This window comes from Wasmannia auropunctata, unplaced genomic scaffold, assembly GCF_000956235.1.
Source record: "Wasmannia auropunctata unplaced genomic scaffold, wasmannia.A_1.0 LD335828.1, whole genome shotgun sequence".
In the NCBI taxonomy this organism is placed as follows: Eukaryota; Metazoa; Arthropoda; class Insecta; order Hymenoptera; family Formicidae; genus Wasmannia; species Wasmannia auropunctata.
Genome location: NW_012027062.1, coordinates 3,291,627 through 3,318,554, shown reverse-complemented (window position 1 = coordinate 3,318,554; position 26,928 = coordinate 3,291,627). Strand labels below are relative to the sequence as shown.

The 26,928-nt window shown below is 44.3% G+C and overlaps 1 protein-coding gene across 1 annotated transcript; it reads left to right on the top strand.

The window, feature by feature from the left end:
- Positions 1–18,811: 18,811 nt before the first annotated feature.
- On the top strand, positions 18,812–26,421 carry LOC105455994 (enhancer of split mgamma protein-like). The gene is made up of 5 exons (XM_011699743.1): positions 18,812–19,301; positions 20,193–20,287; positions 21,416–21,505; positions 23,638–23,913; positions 24,788–26,421. Exons 2-5 carry the CDS (start codon positions 20,216–20,218, stop codon positions 25,229–25,231), a joined length of 882 nt encoding a protein of 293 aa, XP_011698045.1. The 5' UTR covers positions 18,812–19,301; positions 20,193–20,215; the 3' UTR covers positions 25,232–26,421.
- Positions 26,422–26,928: the final 507 nt, after the last annotated feature.

The window sequence follows — 26,928 nt, the reverse complement described above, 5'->3', positions numbered from 1 at the left end:
TTAGGCGCGGGATTATTAAGGCCGCATTATTAGCCATTCCTTAGGAGTTAACAATTCTTCATCCCTCCCCTCCATTCATAGAAAGAATCTTAAACCAAAATTGCTCATGTTTTCTAATAAATTTGTAAAAGTATTTACAATGATGCAAGCATATTTTTATTGTATTAAAAAGTGATAATTATCATTACAAAATCACATTTAATCATGAATTTAAAATTTTTTTCGAATTGCAATTTGTTGCGAATTTTTTTGTAGCTTTAACTTAATAATCTCATAAGCAGGTTTTACAAATGGATTCAAGCGCTTAAAGGTAGGCGAAAAAATTATGTTATTTATTTATTTCCTTTTAACATGATTACTGTATCGTGGAAGATTGTTACAGATACTCGGTAAAAACTAAGGACCCGCAAAATTCATTATTCGTCAATTTAATCAAATACGGACGTTGCCCCGAATTTATTTCTTCGGTCACTTTAACTTCTTCAGCGAAATCATGCGCCAACAGTACACGAAAAGATCATTATTGATAAAAACTTGTCTTAAATTTAATGATAAGGGACAAGTAAGCATGACGGCCGCAAAGAAGGAGGGGGGGACGCTCGCACCGGGGGTACCGCGATGAATTGTTGACAAGTCATCGTACCGAGAACGACGAGATGTTCGCCTGTATGGTTGAACGCCTAATGGCAACTCTTACGAGGGCGCTGTTCAGCGGCGGGGCGATAATAAAAACTCAAAGCTGCCGATGCGTAAAAGTCCCTCCGCTAATGTAGCGGCCGTATGTAATTTCCAGCAACAAGAGCAAAGTCGCTCGACACCTGCTCTGGTGACACACCGAAAACGATCATCCGCCCAAGTCTTCCCTTTGATTTATCTCGAAGTCTGCGAATCCGCAGAATTCTGGTTAACAACATACGTGTCCAAAATGAAGCTTTTAAATGTCAAAAACAACGGATAAAAAGTTAGCACGTCTTACTAATATATATGTGTGACATTTTTCGAAGTAGGTATGTACATTCGAGACTTCCCAGCTACACGCGAAGTCGTTAGCTACAAACAGCCAGATATAATTCTGAGACGAACCGTCCAAGATCCGCGCGGTTTCGCGGCTGTAACCACGCCGGGTTTAATAAATCCGTACTGACAATTTAATGTCTCTATTGTGACCGCGACAGTCGGCGGTACCGACAACTGCGCTTGATTAGGTTAATACGAAAGGGGACCAGATTTCTTCGCTTCCGCCCTTTAAATTCAATTACTGGCCGGGTACTCCGTCACTTAAAATATCATATATCAGTTTTGTCCGGAGGAAGTACGATCCGTGATAGAGTGACCAAACCAATTGTCTTCAAAAACGAAGACAAGACAGAGCGTTTGATTCGTCCAAATCTTCCGTCTCGTTAAAGGATAATTACCGCCCTACGTTGCAATGATTAATGTCCCCGAAGAACCGTTAACCCTTCATATTTTGTACGTGGTTGCAACGGAAGTGTCTCCTTATATGGACAATGAGATAGTAAGATAGAAAATGCAAACGATTTGCTGATATAAATTACTTTGTAAATATTCGAAGAAATTAGTGATAGAAAAATAGCGTATTTACTTTCGCCAAATTTGATATTCATTTCCGATCTTTTTTTTTTTTTCGAAGAAAAAGAATGATAAGAAGATATACGCTCTCATAATAATATTATAAACATAATAATTTTCTTTCGGCGTTAACACCAGACTTCCGAGCTCCCAGATTTCGGAGGCGAAATTATTCGCGAGGGCGATTTTACATGGTGCACCGGCCAGGGGACACCCTGCCGTCGTTTGGAGACAATGGGCTCCGCTCGGTGCCACGACGGTCAACGAATTGATATCGTTATTGTAACGACATAATAGACGTATTTTCTTATTGAGATTGTAGCCCCGCGTATATACGTGTGTGACGTGCGCGCCAAGAGCCGGCCGGACCCGTCTTTATGAATGTATTCATTCATGCGAGCCGGCCGCGTGTGCGTTATGTAACCAACACAACGCAGAGATAGCGCGTAAGGCTAAGGACCCCGTCTCTTCTATACGTGGAGGACAGATCTCAAGGAGAGCCCCCCGCCGGAGGAATACGGGACAGGTAGTTACGCGTTTTTACATCGCCGTTCATTAACGAGGCTAGAGCTCTCTTTGTCTACCTTCCGTCCGACTTTTCGCCCGAGTCTTTATCCGACTCAGAAAAAGCGCGAACCGTATCCGGAATAACGATTTTACAGTTCCGGGAATCGTGCGTGAGAAGCACTTCGGTCCGTTTCGCTTCAATCAAACCGAAATTATAAAATCGTCTTAATTGAATCATTAAATAGCACACACATACGTGATGCATACACGAATTGCGCTTTGTCACTTGATCAAATTGATACGACGGTTGAATTCCTAATGAAAAGTTATTTCGCAGAAACAGGGTCCGGAACTTAGTTCGCTCCCATCCAGCGAAAAAATTATATGTGAGTTGCCAAAATATGCCATCGTTCTATAACGATCTACTCCAACAAAAAATAATGCATTCACGTCTTTTATTATTCTATTTCAAGTTTCCTTCACGAATATAATAAAGAATGATAAAAGCATATGGGAATCCGATGGAAATTATTCCAAACGTAAACAGCGACGCGAAGTAATTTGCAGACGTCAATGAACAGCGATTTTAATTCTCTCCGTGCCGATTAGATGTTCAATCCTTGTCTGCTTCGTGAACTGCGCGCGTGACGATTGTGTGGCGCGATTACAATACATATGTCCTCCGCACGTGTGCATAATTAGCGTGTCATTTATCATGACCGTTGGCTCGTGTATAGAGGTGGTCTCGTATGATCATCCAAGGCCATTCTCGGTCCACGAGCCATTCTAATGTCGCTTTACTACACAAGCATAATTTCAACATTATCGCGTATTTAACTGCGGCACGTGTCACATGATTCCGGTATTACGCGATTGTTCGTGGAAATATTTGTGTCGAGCCTCGCGTTTACTTTTTACCTCTTTCAGTTCTCTCTCTCTCTCTCTCTCTGTATTTTCTTTAAGATGTTTGTTAAACGTCTGTTAAACGTTTAAAGGGCTGATTTTCCTTACATCCTCCTTCGGAAACTTGAAAGTTTTTATAGAAATTTTCAATATTATATTTCGCATTTATACAAATGTTTACGCTCGAAAGCTTGGAGTCATCTGAAAATAAAAGACGAAAGGCGAGATTATCAGTTACATGTTGTTTATTGTTATTTAATGCGCGCGTATCAGTTGCGGATTAACGACGATTCGTCTTCCACCGCTGGTCTGCACGCGCGAAACTCGCTTGCGCCGCGCTTGAGGAACGTACTCGACCCTGGGTAACGACTTAATAAACCGGCAGCCGCCACCGGGGTACGAGCGGGGGACGCGGGGAGCGGGGGAACGGTGCCGCGGTGCGGGCGGATGCGAGCACGTGGAGCGGCGCGGGGGCATCGCGGTAGTCAGGTGCGTCGCGTGCCCCCCACCTCCGTCACGTAGCTAACTCGTGCTTTGTTTTGAGAAGGCTTAAGAGCGCCCGTTCCCACGCTTCCGCGCGCGTTCTCCTCCCGTGCCTCGTGTCAAAATTCGTATTCGAGATACGGCGGACTCCCGATTATCTCTCCTTCCCCCCCTCCCCCGCCCTGTCTTCCTCCTCCCCCGTCCGTCTGTCCATCCGTTGGAAATTTCGAACGCGGACAAAGATTTATTTCTTCGGCGTTGCAGTCACGCGCGAAGACTAGAACGATCGTATCCGCGACGATCGAGAAATCGTTAATGTCTCGTTTTATAGCAAGCAAACGAATTAGCGACGGCAGGGACGCGTGAAAATGTCTTTCGTTTCGATTCACGAGTCTCGCACGAGTTATTACGCGATCTTGATTCTTTTTTTTACAAGTGTGACATTACTTTTGCAATACGCGTGATGTTAAATTTGCAATGCGCGTGACGTTAATTTTGCCCAATTTGTTGCTTAATGAGTCTGGAAATGGCGGGACCATTCTGACTATCTGCGACGACTGCATCATTGTCGCGCCAAGCAATATATTGCGAGACGTACAGATTTTGCGCGCGAGTCACCGCGCACGCCGCGCTCGTGCGACGCGGCACGCTCTCCTTCGGCGCGATGCGGCGCGCTCGTACATACAGATTGGACTATTGTTTCAGCATTACAATAATCTCAGTCGTGACTTCTTCCTCGTTGCTGCGCCTTTCCGCCTCTCACTTACTCTCTCTCTTTCTCTCTCTTTCTCCGTCTGTCTCTCTATTTCTCTCTTTCTCTCGTTGGCGCGTGACAGAGCCGTTCCTCCGGCTTTTCTCACTCTTACGAGCTGACGTGCACGCGTGATTACGAGGCTACGCATAGACCGGACGCTCCCTCGAATCGCGATGGACTTCCCACATACTTTCACGCCGCGCGCGTACGCTCGTAAACCGCCGCCTCCTTTTCCCAGTCGGCCGACGAATATTGTCACGCAGCCCATTCCCATACACGGATAGCTGCGCGCGTGCACGAAGCGTGCGCCGACGATTTCACCATTTCAGCAGGATAAACGACCGCAATAAAAATCTCTCCTCATATTACTTTATGGCTGCTTGAATTTTGACTAAATTTCTACTTCGATAACAGGTTTTTACTGCGAAACGAATCGCTTACAATTAATTTTAATAAGTTCCTTTTATTTTGTGAAAGGAGAAGAAATAGCTGTAAATATTATGTATGTTAATTAACATACATAATATTTTATTTTAATTTAAATTAAAATAAAATGTATGCGCATATATATTAAAATTATAACATTAATTATAAATGAAAAATTGGAAATTATTTCAATTCAAAGCGATCTATCAAAAGAGCCAAGTTTAATCAAATTTTGGGAAATCCTAGAATCCAGCGTACAAAAGCGCGGGGCGTCGCTGTAATTTGGGACCTCTCCCCAGGACCGGGGATTACCGTGATATTAGAGCGCACCGGCACGCAGCCCGCGCGTGTACGCGTGCACACACGCCGCGGTGATGCCTAGAGGATTCCTACGGTTTTTCGTTCGGTTCCCACGGCCGGGGTGCGTCAGGTGGCTAGCGCGGGGTGCGCGCAACACCCCCCTTTCTTCACCCCACGACATAGATGTAAACCCGCGGCCGAGAAATCCCGCGCAGGGCCCCGCCCCTGCCACCATTTGCCGGCATGCATGTTGCACGCGTGTATTCGTGTGGAGGAATGCCATCCCGGGATCCTATTCGCCTCGCCCTCCGCTATTCTTCGTTATTCGTGAAAACGACGCCTCGTCGTTGACCCGCGACGATTCACCGCAATTGATGGGGCGATCGATGAATTGCGTGGCATTGTTGTGTCGCATGAAAAGCACCTAGATTCTCGGAAAGATCGCTTTTCACCATTTAATATCTTTATTTAATTTTTAATTGTATTTTCTAATGCATTCTTAAATGTAATAACATGTCCTTTTGTCGAATGACTTTAAGGGTGGCAGTCTACGGCATTTTTTTCTGACATGATTTGAATAATCAAAGACACAGATATGAAAAATATGCAAATGTCAATATTCGAATTCATCCCAGCTGTCACTGGAACTTGTTGCGCGGGCGTCACGTCGACCAATCGCGAGTGTATTTTTCTTTCGAGCAGACATTTCGGCATTCGCAGACACGTTTTTGCCAGACGGATCGAGCCGCGCGTGTTCACCGACGCGGGGGAGCCGTTCCCACGAGAGTTCAGAAAATAACCGCCGAAGAAATCCGTGGAACCGGGTTGCCGGTTGTCGTTTTATTCTTCCAAATGTTTCGTCTTCGGCAGGCCTCTCCTGACGTCACTGACCCAATTTCGTGCACGCCAGCGGCACCTTCGTGTTCGTGAATCCTGTTAAGCCCCAGCCACCGGCCGATGTTTGCGCCGGGCGCGAATATATCTCCCTTTATTGTTCCACATGTTACAACTGTTACAAGCCTTTGCGGAAATAATGGACGGCATAGCCATTATACGTGCGGCCGTTATTCGCACGAATGCTTTAGCTTCTCTAACGCATGATAAATCCACTGATATTTCTGTAGATATCCGCCTCTAAGTGAGTGACAGCGAAAGCCACCCGCGTGGCACCGAAATCCAAGTTATCTGCTACGTATCGCCTTGTAACGATTTCGGCAGTCTTTCCGGCGAGGTACGTAAGAGAACGTTACGTCGGTCGACCGTTGTCGTCCGCGATTATATCGGAACCCGCTATGTCTCAAGAGGGTACGCTGTTGTACACGGCAAAGAAAAGGAGATAGGTGGATCGGATTGGCACGGGATTCTTCCCACGTCGTCGTCGTCGTCGTCGTCGTCGTTGTCGTCGTCGAAACGTGCTGAAAGCGTGCTGCTCGCGTGGCCGTTACACGAGGGCGACAAAGAAGAGAGTGGGATAAGAGCGGACGCCGTAACGCGTCGCGGGCCCCGACGGATCTTTCTCACGGGCCAGGCGGAGGGAGGGCGTCAGGTGCGCGCAGGACCTCCTTCAGGAAATACAACGGTTCCTTACAAGGATTCGCGACTTCTGCCTTCCCACGCTCCTCCAGTTGTAACGGCCAGATTCGAGTCCCTTCCTCCCCGCCTTCTTTCCGCCCTCCCCTGCGCCCTCGTCCTTTTTCTTCCCTCTTTTTTTTGCGCGCGCGCGTGACGAACGGCTTCGGATCCGTTCGAGGCGATCGAGATCCGTGCACGCCCGGAATGACTGTCTCGATAAGTGTACGTCTGTATGTAAATAATTGCAGGGTGAAGGCACTTGGTCGTGTTAGAGGCATTTCTCTGCTGTGGGCAAAAAGTCCCACGTCGCGAAAGGACGAAAGTGCGTGACGAAGCTGTCTTTCGCTCGCGGTCGCCTATCGGTCGCGGACCATTTGCTCTTAATTAGCGGGTTACGCTTTTATTCGGTTTGCGCAATGTTTTGCGGACATACGCTTGTGTGCGCGCGCGCGCGCACAAGAATGAGCTGTGAATTTACGTTCATGCGCGGGGGAAAAAAAAGAAAAGAAAAGCCGAAGAGGAACGAGTGTCCTATCCCGCGAACGAAGAAACGAATAATTAAAAATTTCTCCCCGCCTTCTGATCTCCAGAAAAAGCGCGAACGCGGGTCGTTCGCCCGTGTCGATCGGCGGATCCGTCGCTCGCTCTTGGAACAAATCACACAGCGCTGGGATCACAAAAACGCGGATCGATTCGGTCGAGGTGGAGCGCTCGGCGGTGTGTATACGGGCTCGTGGCACTTTATTTGCGTTCGACTCTCACTACCAAAGCGAGACCGTTCCAGTCTGGCGGTCGTCGGAGCCGAGATCCTCAGAGGAGGCCCCCGGGGATATTCAGGATCTGGATCGTGTCTCTCTCATTGTGATCCATGGGAAGAATCCCACACAGAGACAGAGAAGAGCGCCGCGCTCCTCCGGCGACTACGCTTCGATCATCCGATCCAGGAGCAAAGAGTGCGGCTACGTGACGCGGGCACGCATTTACCCGGCTACGGAAATATGTATAAAGTTACAAGATCGTGAGAATCCACTGAATTTTGGATTTCTTCAAGGCGTTCAACTGACGCTGACTCGATAGAACATTCGTTCTGCCCACGTCGTCCACGTGACTGACACGCTCCCGGACATGTTTGCACAAACGATTTTAGAATCTTATATAACTCTCTGTCAACGAATTCGTAGAAAGAAGTAGATTGATCGACAAGAGGCTTGATGAAAACTTTGACGGGATATTATTTTACATTTTTTTTTCTTAAAAAAAACAGTTTGACAAAGAATCTGAACAAATTTATTACTATAGCCGTATTGAACCAATTTTTATTAATAATAAGTGATTTATAGGATTCTATAGAAACTTGAATGCTTTTTATAGCATTTTGATGCATCTATAGACTGCAGGATTCGATCTTATATGAAATTTTTCAGTCAAACTATCGCGTATCCCTCAAGAGCTTTCATGCAATTTGAGGGGCGTAATTTTACAACGCACCATAATTGCTTAATAAGGCAAGCGGTTAAGTACGTCGTTCAATTGATTGCCGATCGTATGTGAAAATTATATATTGCTTATTGACGAATTTCTGCGATACGCCGTTTCGTTTATTTGCATAAGACTTTCGAGATCCCGCCTTCTCAAAATCGTTGGTTACCTGCTAAAAATGCATAAACACGGCGCGCGCGAGATGCGCGAGCAAAACACTATACGTTCCGCCCGAAACGAACCTGTGCATTATCGGAGTCTCTCTTTTTTCCTCTCTTCTTTTTTTTCTTCTTTTTCGAAAAGCAGGAAGTGCCGGCGGCCGTAATCTTCTGCATTATGAAGATCGTGAGAGCCGATCCAAGGTGACGGACGAGCACCCGTAATCGAGAAAGAGATCTCGAGCTTACACCGACAACCGCGCGACCACGTGTCAGTCGCGCTCGCGTGAGGTGGGGAAACAGGTTTCCCGGACAGCTCACGTGTGTGAAGCGGGTGGAATTTCTGAATTTCGTATCTCGTCCTCCATCTATCCACGCGAGCAAGCGAGCGAGCGAGCGCAAGGGGGAGCGCTTTTAATCGGCGTCCGTAATGAGTGCGGCGAGAGATCAGTCGCTCTTCGCAGATTACAGCTCGGGAATTATGGTCTGTACCGGGGCGATCCTCCAACGGATGGTGAGAGATGCGACTGCTAATTTAGAAAATTAATTAGCGAAATGATAGGTTGTGCTGGAGCTGATAATACATTTTCTACATGTATTAAATGAAAGCCGGTCCCTGCAGTTACAATATTAATAATACCGCGATTACGTCTTTTCTTGTTAAGCTGCCGGGAAGGAGGGATGGAAATTAGCTGAGGTCTGCCTGTAAGACCGGAAAAATCTCCGTCCACGCGTCAGCCACGCTTCAGGCGCGTCCTGGTACCGACACGATCGTTAGCGGTCGCCTCGAAATAGTCGGTTACACGCGGATCGACCCCGGACGACGTCGAGCCCTTACGGATCGTGCGTCTCGTGGGAACGGAACGGCCGTCGGCGCTGGAGCGTTTCAGGAAGCTCTTCGTGTTCCGCTCCCGCGGTCACCGCGAAGAAGAGAGAGCGGGACCTCCTCTAACGACGGCGTTCCGCGCCCGTCGTCTCGGCGACTCCTCCTTACGCTCTGAATCGCTTCGACGACGCCCACACTCCAATCGGTATCCTCATCGCCCGGGAAAACGGGGACTCGTCGCTCGCGCGCGGGGTTTCCCCCGCGAGCGAAACGGAGACGTGCGGCGGGCCCCGTAATTACACGCGGTTTACTACTCGATTAAAAGTCTCGATCAGTACATGTGCTTTTTTATAATTTCAATCAATAATATATGTCAAGATTAATTTTTTCTGATCTAATATTTAAATATTTTTTCTGTTATTATTATTTTGTCGAATCTTTAATAAATATTTTCTGGTTAGTTTAGTATCTCATAAAATTATGCTTTTACGAAATACAAAACAGATGAAAAAAAGTACGAATGAGATTCGATGCGTACTGTGCTCTGTTTGATCAAGACAGAGGAGTCAGGTATGTTTTACGTTGAAATATATTGAATATTAAAATATTCTCGTATATTGATCTGATTTTAATGTTGGTGTCGCGAATGATCAGTGACTAAATCATCCAAGTTTTAAGTATAATGGACGGCGATGCGCAATTAAGCGGGTTAGCGCGCCGAGCAACGTAAGTCCGCCCGATCGTGTAGATCAGCTGCAATTTGTAAAGACGGAACACGCCCACCGTGCTATTAAGTACGATCGAGTTAAGGTGTATCAGGATGCGCGATCGGTTCCGCGCGATAACATTACTTTATATCACATATAATATACCATTGGCAGTAAATTACTCCAAGTCACAAACCGATTACGGCTTAATGGAACGTGTGACAACTCCGGGACGGAGAAACTTTCACCTGCGAAAGTTACTCGTTTTTTTTTAGCGAAGGCCGCCGATTACGATCTTAACGCTCTGATTTCGTCTTCGGAAATACTCGATTTCTTTCGAACAGCTGCGACACTTTGCGAGTGAAGTGTTTAATTTTTATCGTCTCGAGATGAGAGATCCTTATCGGACTTTATAAGAGGCATTATTCATCGCGTGTATATATATATGTAGTACTGTGTAAAAACGATACCCCACGACAAATATTAATTTTCATCAGATATATTGCACGCGATTTTAGACAAATAACCATATAATGTAGGGTTTACGAATAGCGTGAGTATCTCGGTTGAAGTCATAAACGTCAAAAAACCACGCGGCTCTACCTCGCCGCGGATGAAAATCGAGTGGTTGACCCCGCGTGCGCGCGTATCCCGAAGGTTAATCTGTACGCACGTCGTATCTGACGCGGCTCGTAATTTACGCGCCCCCATTTCTTATCGCGAGCGCGCGCACCGCGTGCGTGCCGCAGATTGCACGCGAGACGCATCGCAGCTCCGCGATCCGAATCGCGCGCGGCGATGCGAGATGCGAGGGGCGGTGCGCGCGGCGTCGTTAACGTTGACGCGTGCAAGGTGCAGACCGGTGGAATCCGCGGTTGACTGTTGCGTCGTCGCTGAGGAGGTATCTCCCCCGTTGGTGGACGCATACACGGGAGCGGCAGCGGGGCGTCTTTGTCGGGGCGCCGGGAGATTTCGCCGGGAATGACTCCCGGCGCAGCGGGGATTACCACGCGATGTTTGTTTCAGTAATGTCCAGGAAACGCGCACGATTAATGGCAGGCCGCAAAAATGACCGAAACGCTCCTCAGCTCTTCCTCTCATTACGGGCCCGACGCTTAGACCGAGTAGAATTATCGTTTATTACGTATGTCCAGGGTATAAGGACGTCTTTTTATCGTCGCGGGCACGCATAGCGAAATAAATAATCAGCCGAATCGAAAGGTGAAACCGGAATGGAAGATTTTTAAATATAAAGGGATATCGTGTCTGGAGAAAATAAATTTGACATCGACATGTTAAATGCTTCATACAATGTACGTTTCCAGAGAAACAGTTCGATATGCAAAGAAGACAGCTGGTATTACACGTAATTAACTTATGTAACTGCATGCGTATGTGTTGATTACGCAATAAAATCTTTTATTTTCGCATCGAAGTTTTCGAAGCTTTATGATAAAATGTGATCGATTCCAGAGATTGCACGTCAATAAGAGAAAGATAAGATTCCACTGCATTTAATTTATTCCGTTTTTACGTAAAGTATCACGGCGAGGACGCTGCTTATGCCAATTTCTTTCGCCGTTCTTTCGTCATGGATGATTCATCCGGATCGGGAGGGAACCGTGTAAATTCGCCTTAAGAAAACCATTCATCGGCAGCTGTCTGATGGACCGGCGAATCGCGCGTCCCAGAACGACGCCGCATCAATTCCGCAATAACCGAATGACTCCATCGTCGGCCCGCCACCGCCGTTGCAGAATCCCTTCCCTTCTCTCTCTCTCTCTTTCTCTTTCTCGTCCGCCCTGCCGCCACCTGCTATCGGTTTCCCGTTGGTCGAGAAGCCGAAGCAAAATTCCCACGATCACGGGCACCTGCGCTCATTCAAACAGCGATTCCCGCGATAGACGCTCATGAATATTAAGCCGGACAACAATGAGACGGGATTTAACTGAGAGAGGACACAGCTTATATCCCGGGCCCTTCCGAGCTCCCTCCTTCCCGTCCCGCACGTTCCCTCGTCGTCTCCACCCGCTACGCGACGGTCCCCCTCCGGGGCATATCGTGATGGCTCGTGCGTACACGAGCGCGCATTCATTCACGAACGGCCGCGGCTCATTGTGCCGCCAACTGTGTCCAGCGTACCTTTGATTCCCGATAATTTCGTATTCGTGAATGAAGGGTAGTACGAGCGGTGAATCGGCCTGGTCCCTCTCCCCGGGGCAAAGTTACGAGGGAAAATAGCAACGGGGGCAGCCGGGGGGAGGGGGGAGGTTCCATTCACGAAAGAGAAATACCGGCGTACGATTGCACGTGTTTTACGATCGGCGTTTCGCGCTGGCGAGCGCGGGACGCGCCTCGCCGCGCGATCGCGACCGGACCGGAAATTGAAATTTCGCGTGAGGGTATGCGGCGCGGCGTTCGACGGGTCTGCCGTTTCTCTCCCACGGAAGCTGCACGCGGCGTTCGTCATGAGCCGTATAGCCGCGAGTGTCAAAATTACGTACGAGAATCGATGGCGAGATGAAAAGAAAGAGCAGCTTGCGGGCCATTTTCTTTTTCGTTTCAGCAACATTCACGTTGCCGGTATGCAAGAATGCCGTAGTCCTTACCGTGCTACTTTTTCCATCCACTTTAGATGCTTATCATTTGTGTTTATAACTATTTATTTATTCTCGTTGCGTGAGAAATCCTGCGTGAATATCAACATAATTGCATATTAAAAATACTAGAGCTGGGAACAGAAAAATTATTATCTTATATATCCTTTACGTTAATGTTACTATTTTATGCCAATGCAAATATTAAACACACATTAATGGCTTTATCCGTTTCTAATAATAACGATAACTCGCGAACGAATCTTTTTTCGATGCGAGTATGCAAGTCAGAAAGTAAGAAAAAAAACTCTTCAAAAATCGACTTAAAAAGATTCAAGCGCGATTTCTCACCACATTATTGCTGCAAAAAAATGTATGTTTTATGTTAGACCGTTCAGTAGCCGATCCCTAATTAAGACAGGAAATTGATCGGGTAAAGACAGGCTCGCGCATTCCGTTATATCAATATTTTAGGCAGCCTGAGGCACCACACACAGTCGTTATAACGTTAATTCGCTTTCTCTCCCGATATCTTCAATTATCGAAGGCTTCCACAGGAAGCGCAGCTGTTTTTTCTTTACAGTAGATTTTTTTATCCCGTCATTTGCATTCAGATCACGCGCCAATTAAATCCATGAGCAGACACGATACATTAAATTAAGATTTAAAATTTTATTTGCGCCTCTGCCTTATAAATTTCGCTGCTCACTCATTAAACGTCCATTTGTTAGATAGGCTTATCTGTTTTTTAATCTCTGAAAAAAATTTATTCCGAAATATTTGCGAAAACGAAAGACATTTGTAGCAGGACAAGCATGAATGTTCACCAAAAAAGGTGTGCTAAAAATCGAATCCGATTACCCGCTTGATTATCGACGAATCAGGCGATTGCCGATTAACTTCCTGCCTTGATTCGGGATTGGAAGAAGTGATTCGTCGTTTCCGGCGTTGATACTGTATTTTGTCAAATGCCACTTCATGTATCATATCTGCAACAAATGATTTCGTCATTAGAGAAAACATACAGTTTTTCATAATCTTTGACTCTTAACGAAATTTAAAACTTCTTGTAAATAAAAAAAAATTTCTTTTATAATTTTATTTTGCGTTTTCTGATATGTATTCTGCACATTTTCTGATATTTGCTTTTCATACTTTTAATATGTTATATAATATAATACAATTAGATACTTTAATTAAATAGAATTTTCTGCCAAATTTGATCACGAATTATGATTGATTAAAATAGGTTTATTATCATGGCAATTGATCATTTTGTCAAATGTATTACTTCGGCATTAACTGTTTTTGAAACATGGAAGAGTTTTCGGTGATTTCGCACGCGCGCGCGCGTGAATGACTTCGTACATCGAGCCGTTTGACATTTACGATCCCCGCGCGCTCGCGTCGTCCAGAAAATCCGACGACCGTTCGCAGGGACTAGACGCGTGCTTGGCGCGGCACGCACACGCGTGCACGCGAGTCACGGCGGTGCGCACGGTCCGGAAAACAGGAGGGAGAAGGTGCCGAAGAGCGCGAGAGCGGGGAACGGCCGTGCAAAGAGAGGAAAGAAGAGGAAAGAGGCGGCAGCAGCAACAGCAGCGGCAGCAGCAGCAGCATCAGCAGCGGCGACGGCGGCGGCGGCGGCGGCGGCGGTGGTAGCGGTGGTAGCGGTGGCGGCAACGGCGACGAGGGGAACGGAGAAAGAGGAGCGCAAGAGGAAGCGAGCAAAAGGGGGCCCCTTCGTCGGAGGCTACCGTGAGAACGAGGCGAGGCATCGCGTCCCACACGGGCCCTTCAGCCGGCACGGGGCCCGACAGAGACCGCAACAGTCCGGGCCCCCGAGCGCTGGAGCCCCGCTGCCTGGGCCCGTGCTCGCGACAGAGACAACGACAGGCGCGAGCCTCACACGCGACTCGCACACGTCCGAGCCGCCCGAGCCGCTCGAGCCGTGAACACAAACCGCGTTTTTTTCATCCTCGGCGCTATCCCCCTCTTCCTCCTCTTCATCCACCTCCTCCTCCTCCTCCACCGCCTCCTCCTCCTCCTCCTCCTCCTCTTCTTGCTGCCGTTACCGCCGCGCTCTGCCGTCAGTCTCCTTCTCGTGTTTCCGTCCTTTTTTCTGCAAGCTCTGGCCGCTACCGCGACGAGCCCCGCTCGCGGTGACTTCGCGCTTTTTTCCCCCGTTTTTCATTATGATACGTTCGCGGCTTTTTAGCGCGTTGCCGTCCTCTGGACGGCGATCATGTACACGTAGGCATTGATACCTGTAACTTTATATTGGGAAATATGAGAGATGTTCGAAAATTTTCGTGAATAGATCGATTTATTATAGAAATACGTGTGTAAAGTAGTAGTATCGATGGAGAGAAAAGCAAGTCACAAATTTTTTTTTTAATTAATGTTTCCAGAGGTGTTCTAAAAATTTTGCTGTATCTGAAAATAAAAGGCAAAAACGATCTCGTAGAAATTTAATATTAAAAATTGAATAGCGATCAGAATAAGAAGATATATTACATTCTTCGTTTTTGCTAAAATTATACGACAAAGACGTGTAAATTTCCGAACAACATTTGGCACGTTCCCTCTCTTTCTTGGCCGACTTTCGCCTTGTTCCTCGTCTCTCGAACCTCTTATCCAACCAAATATCTCATTCTCTACGTAATGTGCGGCAGTTTTACCTTTTGACCGGCTTTCACAACAACTTTGCCCGGCTGAAGATTCATTCTTGACTATCGCAAACGGTACCGCGTTCTCGAGCGTTGTGGCGTACTTTCTCCAAACGCCTGGTCCTTTGGTTCTTTCATTCTTTTCCTCGCCATCCCTTTCCGGACACTTTATCGGGCCCCAATTTCTGGGCCCGTGCGAGAAAGGGTGCCGACGCCATGAGTTCGTGCCGCGGAGCATCATGCGGGGTCTTGGCCTCGCCAATCAACCGCAATAAACTTAAAAAAAGGGGGGCAAACCGAGCTACCTCTTTTTACGTGCACGCGAAGAAGACTGCGGTCCGCGGATCGGCGGTCGTAAACGGCGAGAGGGTGCACCACAATTTTGCACCACGTGCGTGGGAAATAAACGTGCTGAGAAACGCGCGGCGCGGGCATCAAGGAAGCTGATTTCGCCGGGCAGCGGAGTAATCACTCGTAATTTTGTAAGGACCGAGAGTATCTTGGGAAAGAAATTTGTATCTGCCCGATTTTTAAGAGCAATAATTATTGCGTGCAGGCGAAGCCTTTGATCCTTTCCAATGCTTCGAAAATGTTGCATCTCGAGGAAAGTTGTGTTCAGAGTTTGGGTTTATTATACTTTCCATGCACTAAGTTTATCGAATTTTTTTTATCTAAAAATTTTGTTGTTTATTTGAATACAAAAGAATAATTTTTCTCATTGTTAGGGACGTAATCGCTCAAGAAATTTGTAATATTTTATTTCGAATATGAATACGCATCAAACATAGAACTTTAGCGGATTTTTTTTATTTATAAACTATCTGGTTTATCTAAAAACTATTTGGTATTTGGATATGAATGAATTATTTTTCTCAGAAACGTAATCGCTTTTTTCGGAACTTGTAACATTTAACTTTAGACATACAATAACTGTTTATCTGTAAGTTTTAGATAGCGCGGGAAGAGAAAAGATTAATTCAGCCTCGTAGAAGAAATTAATCTATCAGATGATACTACATATCTTTCAAGGAAGCTTGTCGGTATTCGGTGCGGAAGTTTTTATTTATTCCTCCTCATCGATCATCGCGCCTTGTGTTCGCCGCACGAGTCCCACAGTTCTCGTATGTCTGTCGGTCTACCGAGCGAGAAGGGGGGGAGGGAGGGGAAGAAAAAGCGAGCCGTTCACCGCTTGAAATACTAGGAAGGAAAACAATAATTAGTTGATGTCACCCGACGTTGAAACCCGCCCGTGCAATATCGTTCGCGTCGTTATCGGACCGCTTGTTATCGCTTGTGCCGTATCGCGGGCCGCTACGCGAAGCGTGCGAATGTTTACGACTCGTGTCGGATTCTAATACGTCAGTTGGCGTCAATGAAAGCACGCCGAAGAATCGGGCGTGTCTGCACGTCTCGTGAATGACAGCACCGGATACAATCCGCATACACGAACTGTCTCTGTGTAAAAGGAGTAGTAAATCGTACGATTATATGCCTTAGAATGGCTTGGAACATACAAAGATGTGGCGACGAATTGAATAAAATTTCAGGAGCGTTGATTTTTGTGTGACGAATGATGATCTATATTCGTCACGTGAGTATATTTAAGCAAAAAGTATATAATTTTTTTTTGAAAAACATTTGTTAAAAAATTACTATTGAATAATCCAAAAATGATTTACTGAGTTATTTAAATTCGTATAGGGTAACTGTCCCTATTAGTGTGCTTTTATATTTAAATAAGTATATCATAAAAACTGGTACAAATAAATAGACAAAGTATTTTTATGACTTATTTAAATATAAAAGCACACTAATAGGGACAGTTACCCTAGTTTAGAATTTATGTTATGCGGCACTTGGTTCCTCTGGTATTTTCACCCTTCCATTTTAGTGAAACACATGGCTTCGGAAATTTTCACGCGCACACCTCGACGTGTCAAGTACTAATCTATCTGTAACAGAAGACTCCGAGAGAGAAGATTCTTTTAACGCCGTCGTGAGACTAATCGCCCAATGTAAGCGTCAGAGAGATCACGGTCATCTCTATAAAAATTCCTCGTTGACATGAGCGACGAGGCAGCCTCCAGAAGGAAGCGCCAAGTGCAAATGCAGTCGACGCGGTGCGTGTCTGCAGCTCTCTGAGCATCTGGCAGCTCCAGTACACACAGAGATAATCTTAATGAGTTTCGGCTTATCATCTCGAGTGAGGCAGCCGAAATCCCGTGGACGTAACCGCGCCTCTTGAAGCCACCACAATGGTGTCTTTTCAGATGGTGCCGTCACGAAGTGGAATGTCACGCGGCATGAAACGCGATCGGCGCTCATCGATGAAATATCACTCGTAATTACTGATTACCAAGTGTCGCAAATACACCAAAGTATAATAGCGTAAGCAGCGGTTTTAAATAATTTATCTTACGTGCCTGGGACTTTTTTTCAAAAGTCAATCGTCCCTTTTAAAACGATCCCCTGGTCAACGTGTCTTCTTTTTATCTTAACGCTTAAATTTGCCGTATTACTCTCGAATTAGCTATCGCTGGCACGGAAATTCCAGTTCTTTGCCTGTCACGATACATCCCGATTAAGAGCGGCATTTTTGCGCGAGGAAACCAGCTGTCTTCGTAACCGCATTAAGACAAGCCCGATGCTAATGAAGAGATAATCGCCGGCGGGCTACTTTACAATTTAGGTATACGATAATTTTAGAGTTGCGAGAGATGCGATTACGGCTGGCCGCTCATTTAGATTCACGCTATCATCGCAATCACAGGGGCGACGTATTACCCGCTTACGACATTTTTGCCGCGTATACGATGTTTACGGCCCGGTTCCTGCACTACATTAATTAGCAGTGCATGTGATTGATAAAAAGAGCCCTTACTGCCGGCATGGATGATTCGCTGGTGAAGCGGATGTGATATCTAAGAACGATCGAGACGTAATTATAGCTTGAGATTTTACGAAATTGCTCCGATCTCACGTTTAGAAAATATTTAATACACGATTATACACAAGAACTCGCGAAATTGTGCACGTGATTACAAGATGCGCTATGATACGATTACAAGACTGCGGTTTTTTCTTATGCCATTTCCTTTATCACTATGGGCTCAGGAAAGGATATCAAGTTTTGTCTACAAACATTCTAGTTTGCAGTCGCAAGCTCTTAGTATCTAAGCGAAAGAGAAAAACATTGGCTAACGTAACACGATCGCGTTCTACAGAAGCGCCAAACGTGCCACGGCAGTTTCCGTCTCATTATCGACGGATATGTGGTAATGGCATTCTGATTGAACGTTGCTTGCTTTCACTGAACGCAATGGCTCGTGTTACGACGGGCGCATTGCGAACTCGGCACGATCGCTATATTTTGCAAACAAATTCGACGCGAGCGTGCGTCCACGGACACGCGTGTAAAATTGGTAATCCAATCCCATTCGCCACGCAGGGCATTAATTATCGGCCATTATATATACGGCGTACGTCAAACAGTAACTACTAACCGCCTTCATTCGCAGTATGTCGGACGAACAAAATCAGAATTAAAAATCTAAATTGGCAATTAATAATTGTAAAAAAAAAGAATATTTATATTTTCCTGATCGTCTGATTTTTATTATAATCTATCACGTGAAAGATTGCAAAACACGAAAAGAGATTTCGGTGTGTAAAGGATTTTGTGCGATTTTCGCGAGAAAATTTAATGGAATTGATTTGGCAATATCGTTGAAGTATATTGACTTTGAATTATTCCCTTGTGTGCAGCCCCTCGTGTTTTTGTCAGCCCGCCGGCCGCGCCGATGCGCACGGTTGCACGCGTGCGCTCGTGTGGGTACAACACAACGAAGCATTTGGAGCGACCTTCCTATCCAAAGTAGCTTCTCCGGAGGGTTCGTAGTCGGGTGAGGGTAGCCTGTGCCGGAATGGCTGCGGAGAGCATCGAGTCAGTTGGTGTAGAGACCTCACCAAGTGCACCCGCTTGCGTGTCTAATGTCAGCCCGTCCCGACCTGTCAAACCGCTCGACGTGTCGTCGGTATACACGCGTTATTCGATATTTTATCCATTTACACTTCGACACGGGAGATGTAAAATGTCGCGGCGAGATGCCGTAAGGCAAATCGGCTCGTGATATGATCGAACTGTTTGGCAAAAAGTCTCGGAGAAAACGATACCGTCGCACGCGCCGTCCTACGCGCGATTTTGTTTATTCAACAGGATAAACGAAACCTCAGGCTTCGACATTTCACGCGCCAGTGTCTTTAGTAGTTCTCTTCAAATGACGATTTTCGCAATTACCATCCGCTGTTGGAGCTGCCAGTTTTGACAAAGGTACACTTCTCTGCTTAAAATTCTATTATTTTTTATGTTACTTATGTATTTTTTTAATTATGTTATTTACGTACTTTATTTTATTTATGTTTTATACATATTACTTATACATATCCTACTTCATACATATCCTAGAGATTGCTGTGCCTTTCGTATAAAATTTTCTTCCTTCTAAAACGTATAAAACAATCACTCTTATCTTCGTGAGAAAGTTAACTTTTGCGTATGACATTTCTCAAATTGCAATTAATATTTTTGTATACAGTCTGTATATGTAATACAGACTAGTATTAGTTTTAAAGATTAATATTTTACACGGCTGTCAAAGTGTGAATAAAACTTCCATGCAATGCCGGCTCTCGTCGACGCTGTCTGGATCCATTTGATCTACGGCTTTATAAATCGTACCAGTTGATCCAGCATACAGTGCCAATGGCGCTCACGTGGTTTTATTTATCGAATAAATTTGTTGGCTACTAGCTGCATTTGATTTTCATTATACATTTTACCATCCGGTTTGACCGGCTATATTTAGCCTCGGCGACGATTGTGTTTAATTACTGGTTTATATGTTCAATATTATTTAGTCTCGCATGACTAACTATAGGCTGTAAATTAGCTGTAAATTAAAAAGAAGAATTTTGAGAACATGGAAGATACGTAGTATTTAGTAAACTGAATAGATTGAAGAGTCTGTGCCGTGCGTGCGTGCATTTATCAATGTTCGTTTCCCTCTCTCGTGATATTTGTATTTATTATCGTGTAAAACTGCAACTCCGCTCACAGGCTTTAATTAGTCCTACTCTTGTTATTACGATACTTTACGTCGTAGAATCTTTTTCAATTACTTTACATTATATATTGGTTATACATCGATTGCTTCTTTTGCAGCTTCTAGTTCCCTTTCTGGATTTATGTCTTTCCCACCTGCAATGATGTCGTACGATTATCCTCATCCGGTCTCAAGAACGTATCAATACAAGAAGGTATTGCGATCAATAGTTAAACATAAATGATAAGCACCACATTTTCTTTTTGTACATCTGTAATGTGAATAAGAAATGTATAATGGTGAGCAATTAAATACCGTTTGAAATATTTAATATTTAATTACGTACGTGAGAGATTGTGCAAGCTCGCGCGTAGTTCCTTGCTTTGCAATCCAAGTTCCGAAGTTCACACACGATTCAAGTCGCATTCGTCAACTGCCGGCGGCGCAGACATCTATTTTTAGGATTAAAGACTCACGATTGTTTATCAATGCAGTTCAGCGACGTTAACTAGCTCCGTGTTATGCGATAACTGATGTAAATAATATTTAACAATTAGTGTCACGTGATTCAACGTTGATGAATACGAGCTAAGTTCAAGAAACGTGAATATGCGAACAATATTACACTGATTTACACGATGTTTTTTACTAGCGTGCTAATCTTCTAGCGAATTAGAACATTTTAGCAGCTAAAAAAATAAAATTTTTAGAATTTTTAGCTGCGAGTTTTCTAAAAACATATATATACCGAGTACTTGGTAAAGTATATTTGCTGAGCAGCACGTTTTGTGCCCGTCGCCGGCATCAGCACAACCGATTCTTGTTTTTTCGACGACTTGGCACCTGGCGTCGCACGTCATAAATTCGTACTTCTTCTCGCGGCTTAAGCGCCGAAGAAATCGATGAGGGACGGCACGCGAAACGAATTGCCGGTCGCTAATTGAAGCTAAATCATCAGCTCAGGCTGTCTCAAGCGCCGCGATGAAACAACGAGAGACCATGACTCTTGCGGGCGACTCTCGTCCCTGTCCAAGTTACAAATCGAAGATTTCGTTTCTTGAATTAATGCCGTAGATGGAACGATAAAGCGACGGTGCCCCGGCATGTAGCTCGATTATTACTTACGTTCTGTCGCCGTCGACGCCGCGATTCTCGCCTTCGCGCGTCCCGATCACGTCGTAAATTAGCAATTTACATTGTGATGGACGATCGGACACGCGCGCCGCGCGAGATGCACGATCGAGGTGCGAAAGATCTCACCGGGCCCGGTCGACGCGCGAGCGCTCGAAGCAGCTGCCGAGATATTGATTAATAAAATATAACGTATGTTCAACAAACGCAGATAACAAAGCCGCTTTTGGAGAGGAAGAGGCGAGCGCGGATAAACCGTTGCCTCGACGAACTCAAGGATCTCATGGTGGACGCATTGGAGGTAGGTGGTGCTGACCTTTTTATCGATAAAAAACATGTAATATTTTACAGTTTGAAACAACAGCTGCGTGTTAACATTAAAGTGATAGCAATGAAATACTATCATATAATAAAATCCTATTGAATTCTATCTCGAAACTAGGAAGAGAAAGAGGTTTATAAATATTGAATGTATTTAGTAATTTCTTTTTTTTTATGTATATACATTCTAAAATCAGTATAGCTATTTTGAACAGGTGTTTCGCGAAAGAGTATTATGAGTTACGAGAGCGAGAGATGTGGTTGGATATAATAATGGTACGCGACTTCACGCGTTTGCAACTTTTTTTGCGAGTGGCAATTAACTTTCACTCCGCGCGCGATCCTTTTTTCCCTTTCTTTCGCACGGTCGAGATAAATTGTTTAACGGCGAGGAAAGGTGGCGACATTTCCGAACGCAACAATCTCGGAGCCGATACCTTGGTAAACCTGGTTCAGCGAGCACGTGCTATGCTCTTTTTTTTCCGCCCTCCCCGCGCGCGTTGGGCGAGCCTTCGGAGGAAACGCGTGTTTCTTGCTCGACTCCCACCGCACTCTATTTATGATACCGAGTAGCTCTCCCCTCGCACGTCACCGCCTCCCCCCCTGCTGCAATTTTACGGATCGCGACTAGCAGGAAACGCATTCTCCGGCCGCAACTACGCGTGCAGGCGATTTTGCTTTTAAATATTCTCAGAGCGTGGGAACCCGCACCCGGCGAGCGAGTGTCAACAAAATGATATTCAGTGCGCGGTCAAGCGGACCGCGTTTACACGCGCTTTACGCGTACGTGATATTTAAATACCCTCAATTATCGCCGTCTAATCTCTAATGATAATTGCGTCCCGGCGTTGCGCTAGGCTCGGTATTTACATTGCACCTTCAACGCAACCGCACAGTTCTCAGCCGGCGATAACGCGATCTGGATAAAATAACTGAAGAATTAGATGAACTCGTTTAGGATTTAATGTGCGAGATAAAGCTCCTTAAATTCTTTTTAAAGAGCCCCTGTCGCAAAATATACTATTCTGTGCTGCACCAAGATGATTACAGACAGACCGACGCGTAATCCCTATTATTGCGTGATTCATAGTGGCGCATTATTTTTATATCGATAAGCGCGAAGTATCGTATATTAAACTTTAGCTTTAAATAGTCACGCTTGGCTTTAAAAATGCGAGAACAAGGGGGTCGATATCTGAGATTTTCTCGCGTTCGAAAACAAGCGCGCAAACCGATGGCGTGTTGCAAAGAAGCGCTATTACACGTTTCCTGTACATTACATGTTAAATGGCATTCGCCACAACGCGCGCTTCGCCGCTGATGGCAATTTGTCGATATAGCGCGTCTTTCCGCGCGGAACATTCGCCCGCGTGAAACTTACGTTCGCGCGATAATTCGCTGAATCAGCGTGAAAGGCACCGCCGATTTCACCATGCTAATTTTCCAACGGCACATTACCCGGTCCGATCGGCACGTTTCGTACGGCTTAATGCCCGCCGCGACCGGATGCTATTCTTCTTCTCGCAAAACGTCGCGAAACTGGCGAGCTGTAAAGCCTCCACGCTCACGGCGCCGCCGCGCCGTCGTGGCCAGCGATCCTTTTAGAGTCGCTCGTCTCTCCGTTTCTTTTTGTAATGAGCAATCGAGTGACGTAAAGTACACCGCCCTGCGAGCGTTACGAGCCGGTAACGATACCATCTTAATGGCAATCTTTCTCTCTTCTAGTGCGAAAAACTCGAGATGTTCCTTTTTGCGGAATCGTTCGTTTTCTCGCGGTATCTCAGTGCAGATGCCCGATGAGAGACTAGCCCGACAGCAACCGAAGGGTTAACTCAGCAGAAGCGCGAAAATTGTACGATTGACGTGCATTGCAACCGATATCAGAATCATACGCTTGATTGTAATTTGAAACATGATTGGAAACGGAATCAATTATAAATTTAATTTATCAGAATTATAATATTCGTCATATTTTTTCGCAATTGTAGCTCGCTTTCTTACCGATATTGTTTAGTAAAATCTTTTTTTTTTAATTCGAATTTTACAAAAAGAAATGAAATATGTGTGTGTAATGAGAATTGACGAATCTAGCAAAACTGGAATGATTTGCAGACCGAGGGCGAGAACATCAGCAAGCTGGAGAAGGCGGACATCCTCGAACTGACGGTGCGTCATCTGCAAAAGCTGCAAGCCTCGCGACCCTCCGGATTATCGGCGACGATCGCGAGCGGCGACGAAATTTCCGCGGAGAGCCGCTGGCAGTCCGGCTTTGGGCATTGCGCGGCGGAAGCCTGCAGATTTCTCTCGTCGCTTCCAGGTGAAGCCGCGGAGAGACTTGCGAGACACCTCGCAGCTGGTCTCCAAACGGGCCGGCAGACAAATTCACCGGTAATTATAACCGTGTTCGATCTGTGGATAATTGATGGACGATACAGGGGGGCAAGCGTCGGGGATAAACGAGGCGATCAAGCAAAGAATATTGAGCATGTACGCGCGCATGAATACACATTCCTCGCCGATCGGCGCTTGTAAAGTCATATCGTAGTTGACGGCGTGCCGCTACTGTTTGCGGCCAAAAAAAAAGAACTTTTAATTAAAGCATTTCACTTTTCGGCATAATATTACGTCGCGTCGTTTACGATACGGCTCGCTTCGCCAACGTTAATTATTGCCGTTTAAGAGATACATGCCTCGTACGATAAGTCGCCGCGTGTACATCGAATTTGCATTGTCGCACAATGGACTTACGCGAGGGAGTTGCAACTTGCAACCTGCAGTTTCTCGCAAATATATTTGATATGTGTACTTTATTGTAACACTGGTAACTAATGATTGAAGTGTAAAAATTGTGCAGACGATAATATTATAATTAAATTAATCGTTTAATTATTCACCTTCATAATTTGTGAAAATTTAGATGTTTTTTTTGTGAATTATTACATAGTATTGTATCAATTATGTATGTCTTATCTATTATTCTTTTGTTATTCTTATGTTTTATGTTTATCCTTCTTAATAATTCCTCGCAATTCTGTTGAAAGTTTGCGAAAATAAATTACAATATTCTGTACAGAATATTAATTTCGGCTTATAGAAAATAACGGGTAAATGAAGTCACGTTACGTCTCACGAAGTTGCGGCCAAAAATGGCAAAAAGGGTATTACCGCGATCGAGCCGCGGGAATAGCGCGAGTCGCAAAGATTTATGATCGCAAAGTGTTAACGACCGCCGTAATGACGACAAAAAACGTGTTCTCCTCAGCCGAAAGCCAACCTGTTATCGCCTACCCTCGCCAATCTGGATCACATTGCCAGCGTCGTGGCACCTTGTCCCGTCGGCACCTCCGGCGAAATTGACTCGGCGATACTCTCCACGAACACGTCGCCGATAAGATCCACGCCTCACGCCGATAAAACTCCGATCCGCGACGCGGGCGCATCGGCGACGATCGCTTCCAGCATGCCTCGATGTCGGGCCTCGATGTCGCTCGTTAACGGCGATGAGAAATTAACAGCAAATTGCAATGCCAAATCGAAAAGCCTGAGGGACCGAGGATCGCCGACGACGGCAACGACAACGGCGACGGCGACGATAATAACGACGAGGAATAAAACGAACGATCCGCATGACATTAATGCCGATGACGATGAAGAAATCGATGTCGAGCGCGTGGATGACCGCGACCCGATGTGGAGACCATGGTAGCACGCGAAGACACTTTGTAATAAAAGATCGATGATATGCATTCGGGCATTCCTTATACAGACTGTCTGGGTACTTGTGGTCGTTTATTTTATTATCTATGTTGCCTTGACTTATTATAGGGAAAGTCGATTTGCTTCTTAATAAAAATGTTGAGGCACCGAATATTGGGTTTTCTGATTGAAAGTAAAGAAACACGAGATATGAAATTTATTCTTCGGTTACTTACAAGTTTATATTATTTTAAATATGTCTAAATATGTATCTTCTTAAACCGTTTGAAAGGCTTAATTAAAAACTGCAGGCAGAGTAAATTCCTGATTATGTTTTATAGTATTGTATTAAATGTAAAATATTTTTTAATAAGTTACACTTGGGTTCAAATGAAGAATATGAAGAAAAATTAACAGAAACACGCATACCAACAACAGAGAATAATAGAGTTTTTATTCAAGATTAAGTTTAAAAGATTTTTCTTATAATAATAATTCTTTTAAATGTTAATTTGTTATTTTTAAGTATTATTTATAATAATTTGAGAGGGTGGAAAACGAGATATAATTTTATGTAAAGATTTTGCAAAGTTTGTTCAATATCTTCGTTATATTAAATGTTAGTTGCAATACCGAAAATCTAAACCAACAGATTGATAAAGAAATATCATAAAGTTACGTAATATTACGTTAATCTGTGTTACTTTGGTACTTGGCTTTAAATCGGTAGGTAATAGTTTATCCTTAGATAATTCAGATTTTTACTTATGATTAGACTTGTGATATGTTAAAGAGCGATTTTTTTTATTGTTCAAGTATTTTAAGAGACGAATGATTAATATCAGCATTTTCACACATTTTTTTTATTATTACAACGAATTAACACATAGATGCACTTTACTTTGATTATAATCTCTTTATTGCATGGTTCATTATACCAAGAATTTTTCATTTAAGACGTGTATCTTTATTACATTAACATAAGAGGAAATCATTATAATTAATTTTATATAGCACAGTTTATTCGCATATGATTATTTTAAATAAACATATTGTCCTACATTTATTTATGTTGATGTACACACGTTGCTGTTAACAAATATACTTCATGCGTGATTAATCTGTGATAGCGATAAGAAATCCAATATTTGGTATTATCTATGACTTGAAAGATTTTTAATAAAACCTTTTATAAAACCATTTCTGTGGATATCTGATTTATTAAAAAATTCTAATATTTTAAATAAATATTTGCAAATATGATTTTAACAATGTAATACCTACATTTTTTTACGTGTTTCTTTAAATACATATCAATTTTGAAATAGTATATTTCATATTTAGCAAATTATATTTAGCACAAAATGAGACATAAAATCGTCTTCTAAAAAGAAGTATTTAAACAGATTATTTATTTACTTAAAAATAGATGCAAAACATTTTTAATTAATAAAAAAGTACTAATTATATTTTGAATTTGTAGTATTAAATATCAAACTGATAAAGTATCGTGATTTATAATGTTTACAGCATTGGTTCACATTTGTTGTATCAAATTTATTTTCTTCTTCGGCAAATTGCTTACTTTTCGAAGAAATTAATTTGTTTATCTGAATTGTTATGCTTCACGCATTTTTAATAATCAGTTGAGTATCAAATTTATTTTCTTCTTCGGCAAATTGCTTACATTTCGAAGAAGTTAATTTT

Excerpts from the sequence above, each read along its gene's own strand:
- LOC105455994 (XM_011699743.1), top strand. The coding sequence starts at position 20,216 with ATGTCTTTCCCACCTGCAATGATGTCGTACGATTATCCTCATCCGGTC. Across the intron at positions 20,288-21,415 it reads GAACGTATCAATACAAGAAG|ATAACAAAGCCGCTTTTGGA; the intron begins GTATTGCGATCA and ends CAACAAACGCAG. Across the intron at positions 21,506-23,637 it reads TCATGGTGGACGCATTGGAG|ACCGAGGGCGAGAACATCAG; the intron begins GTAGGTGGTGCT and ends AATGATTTGCAG.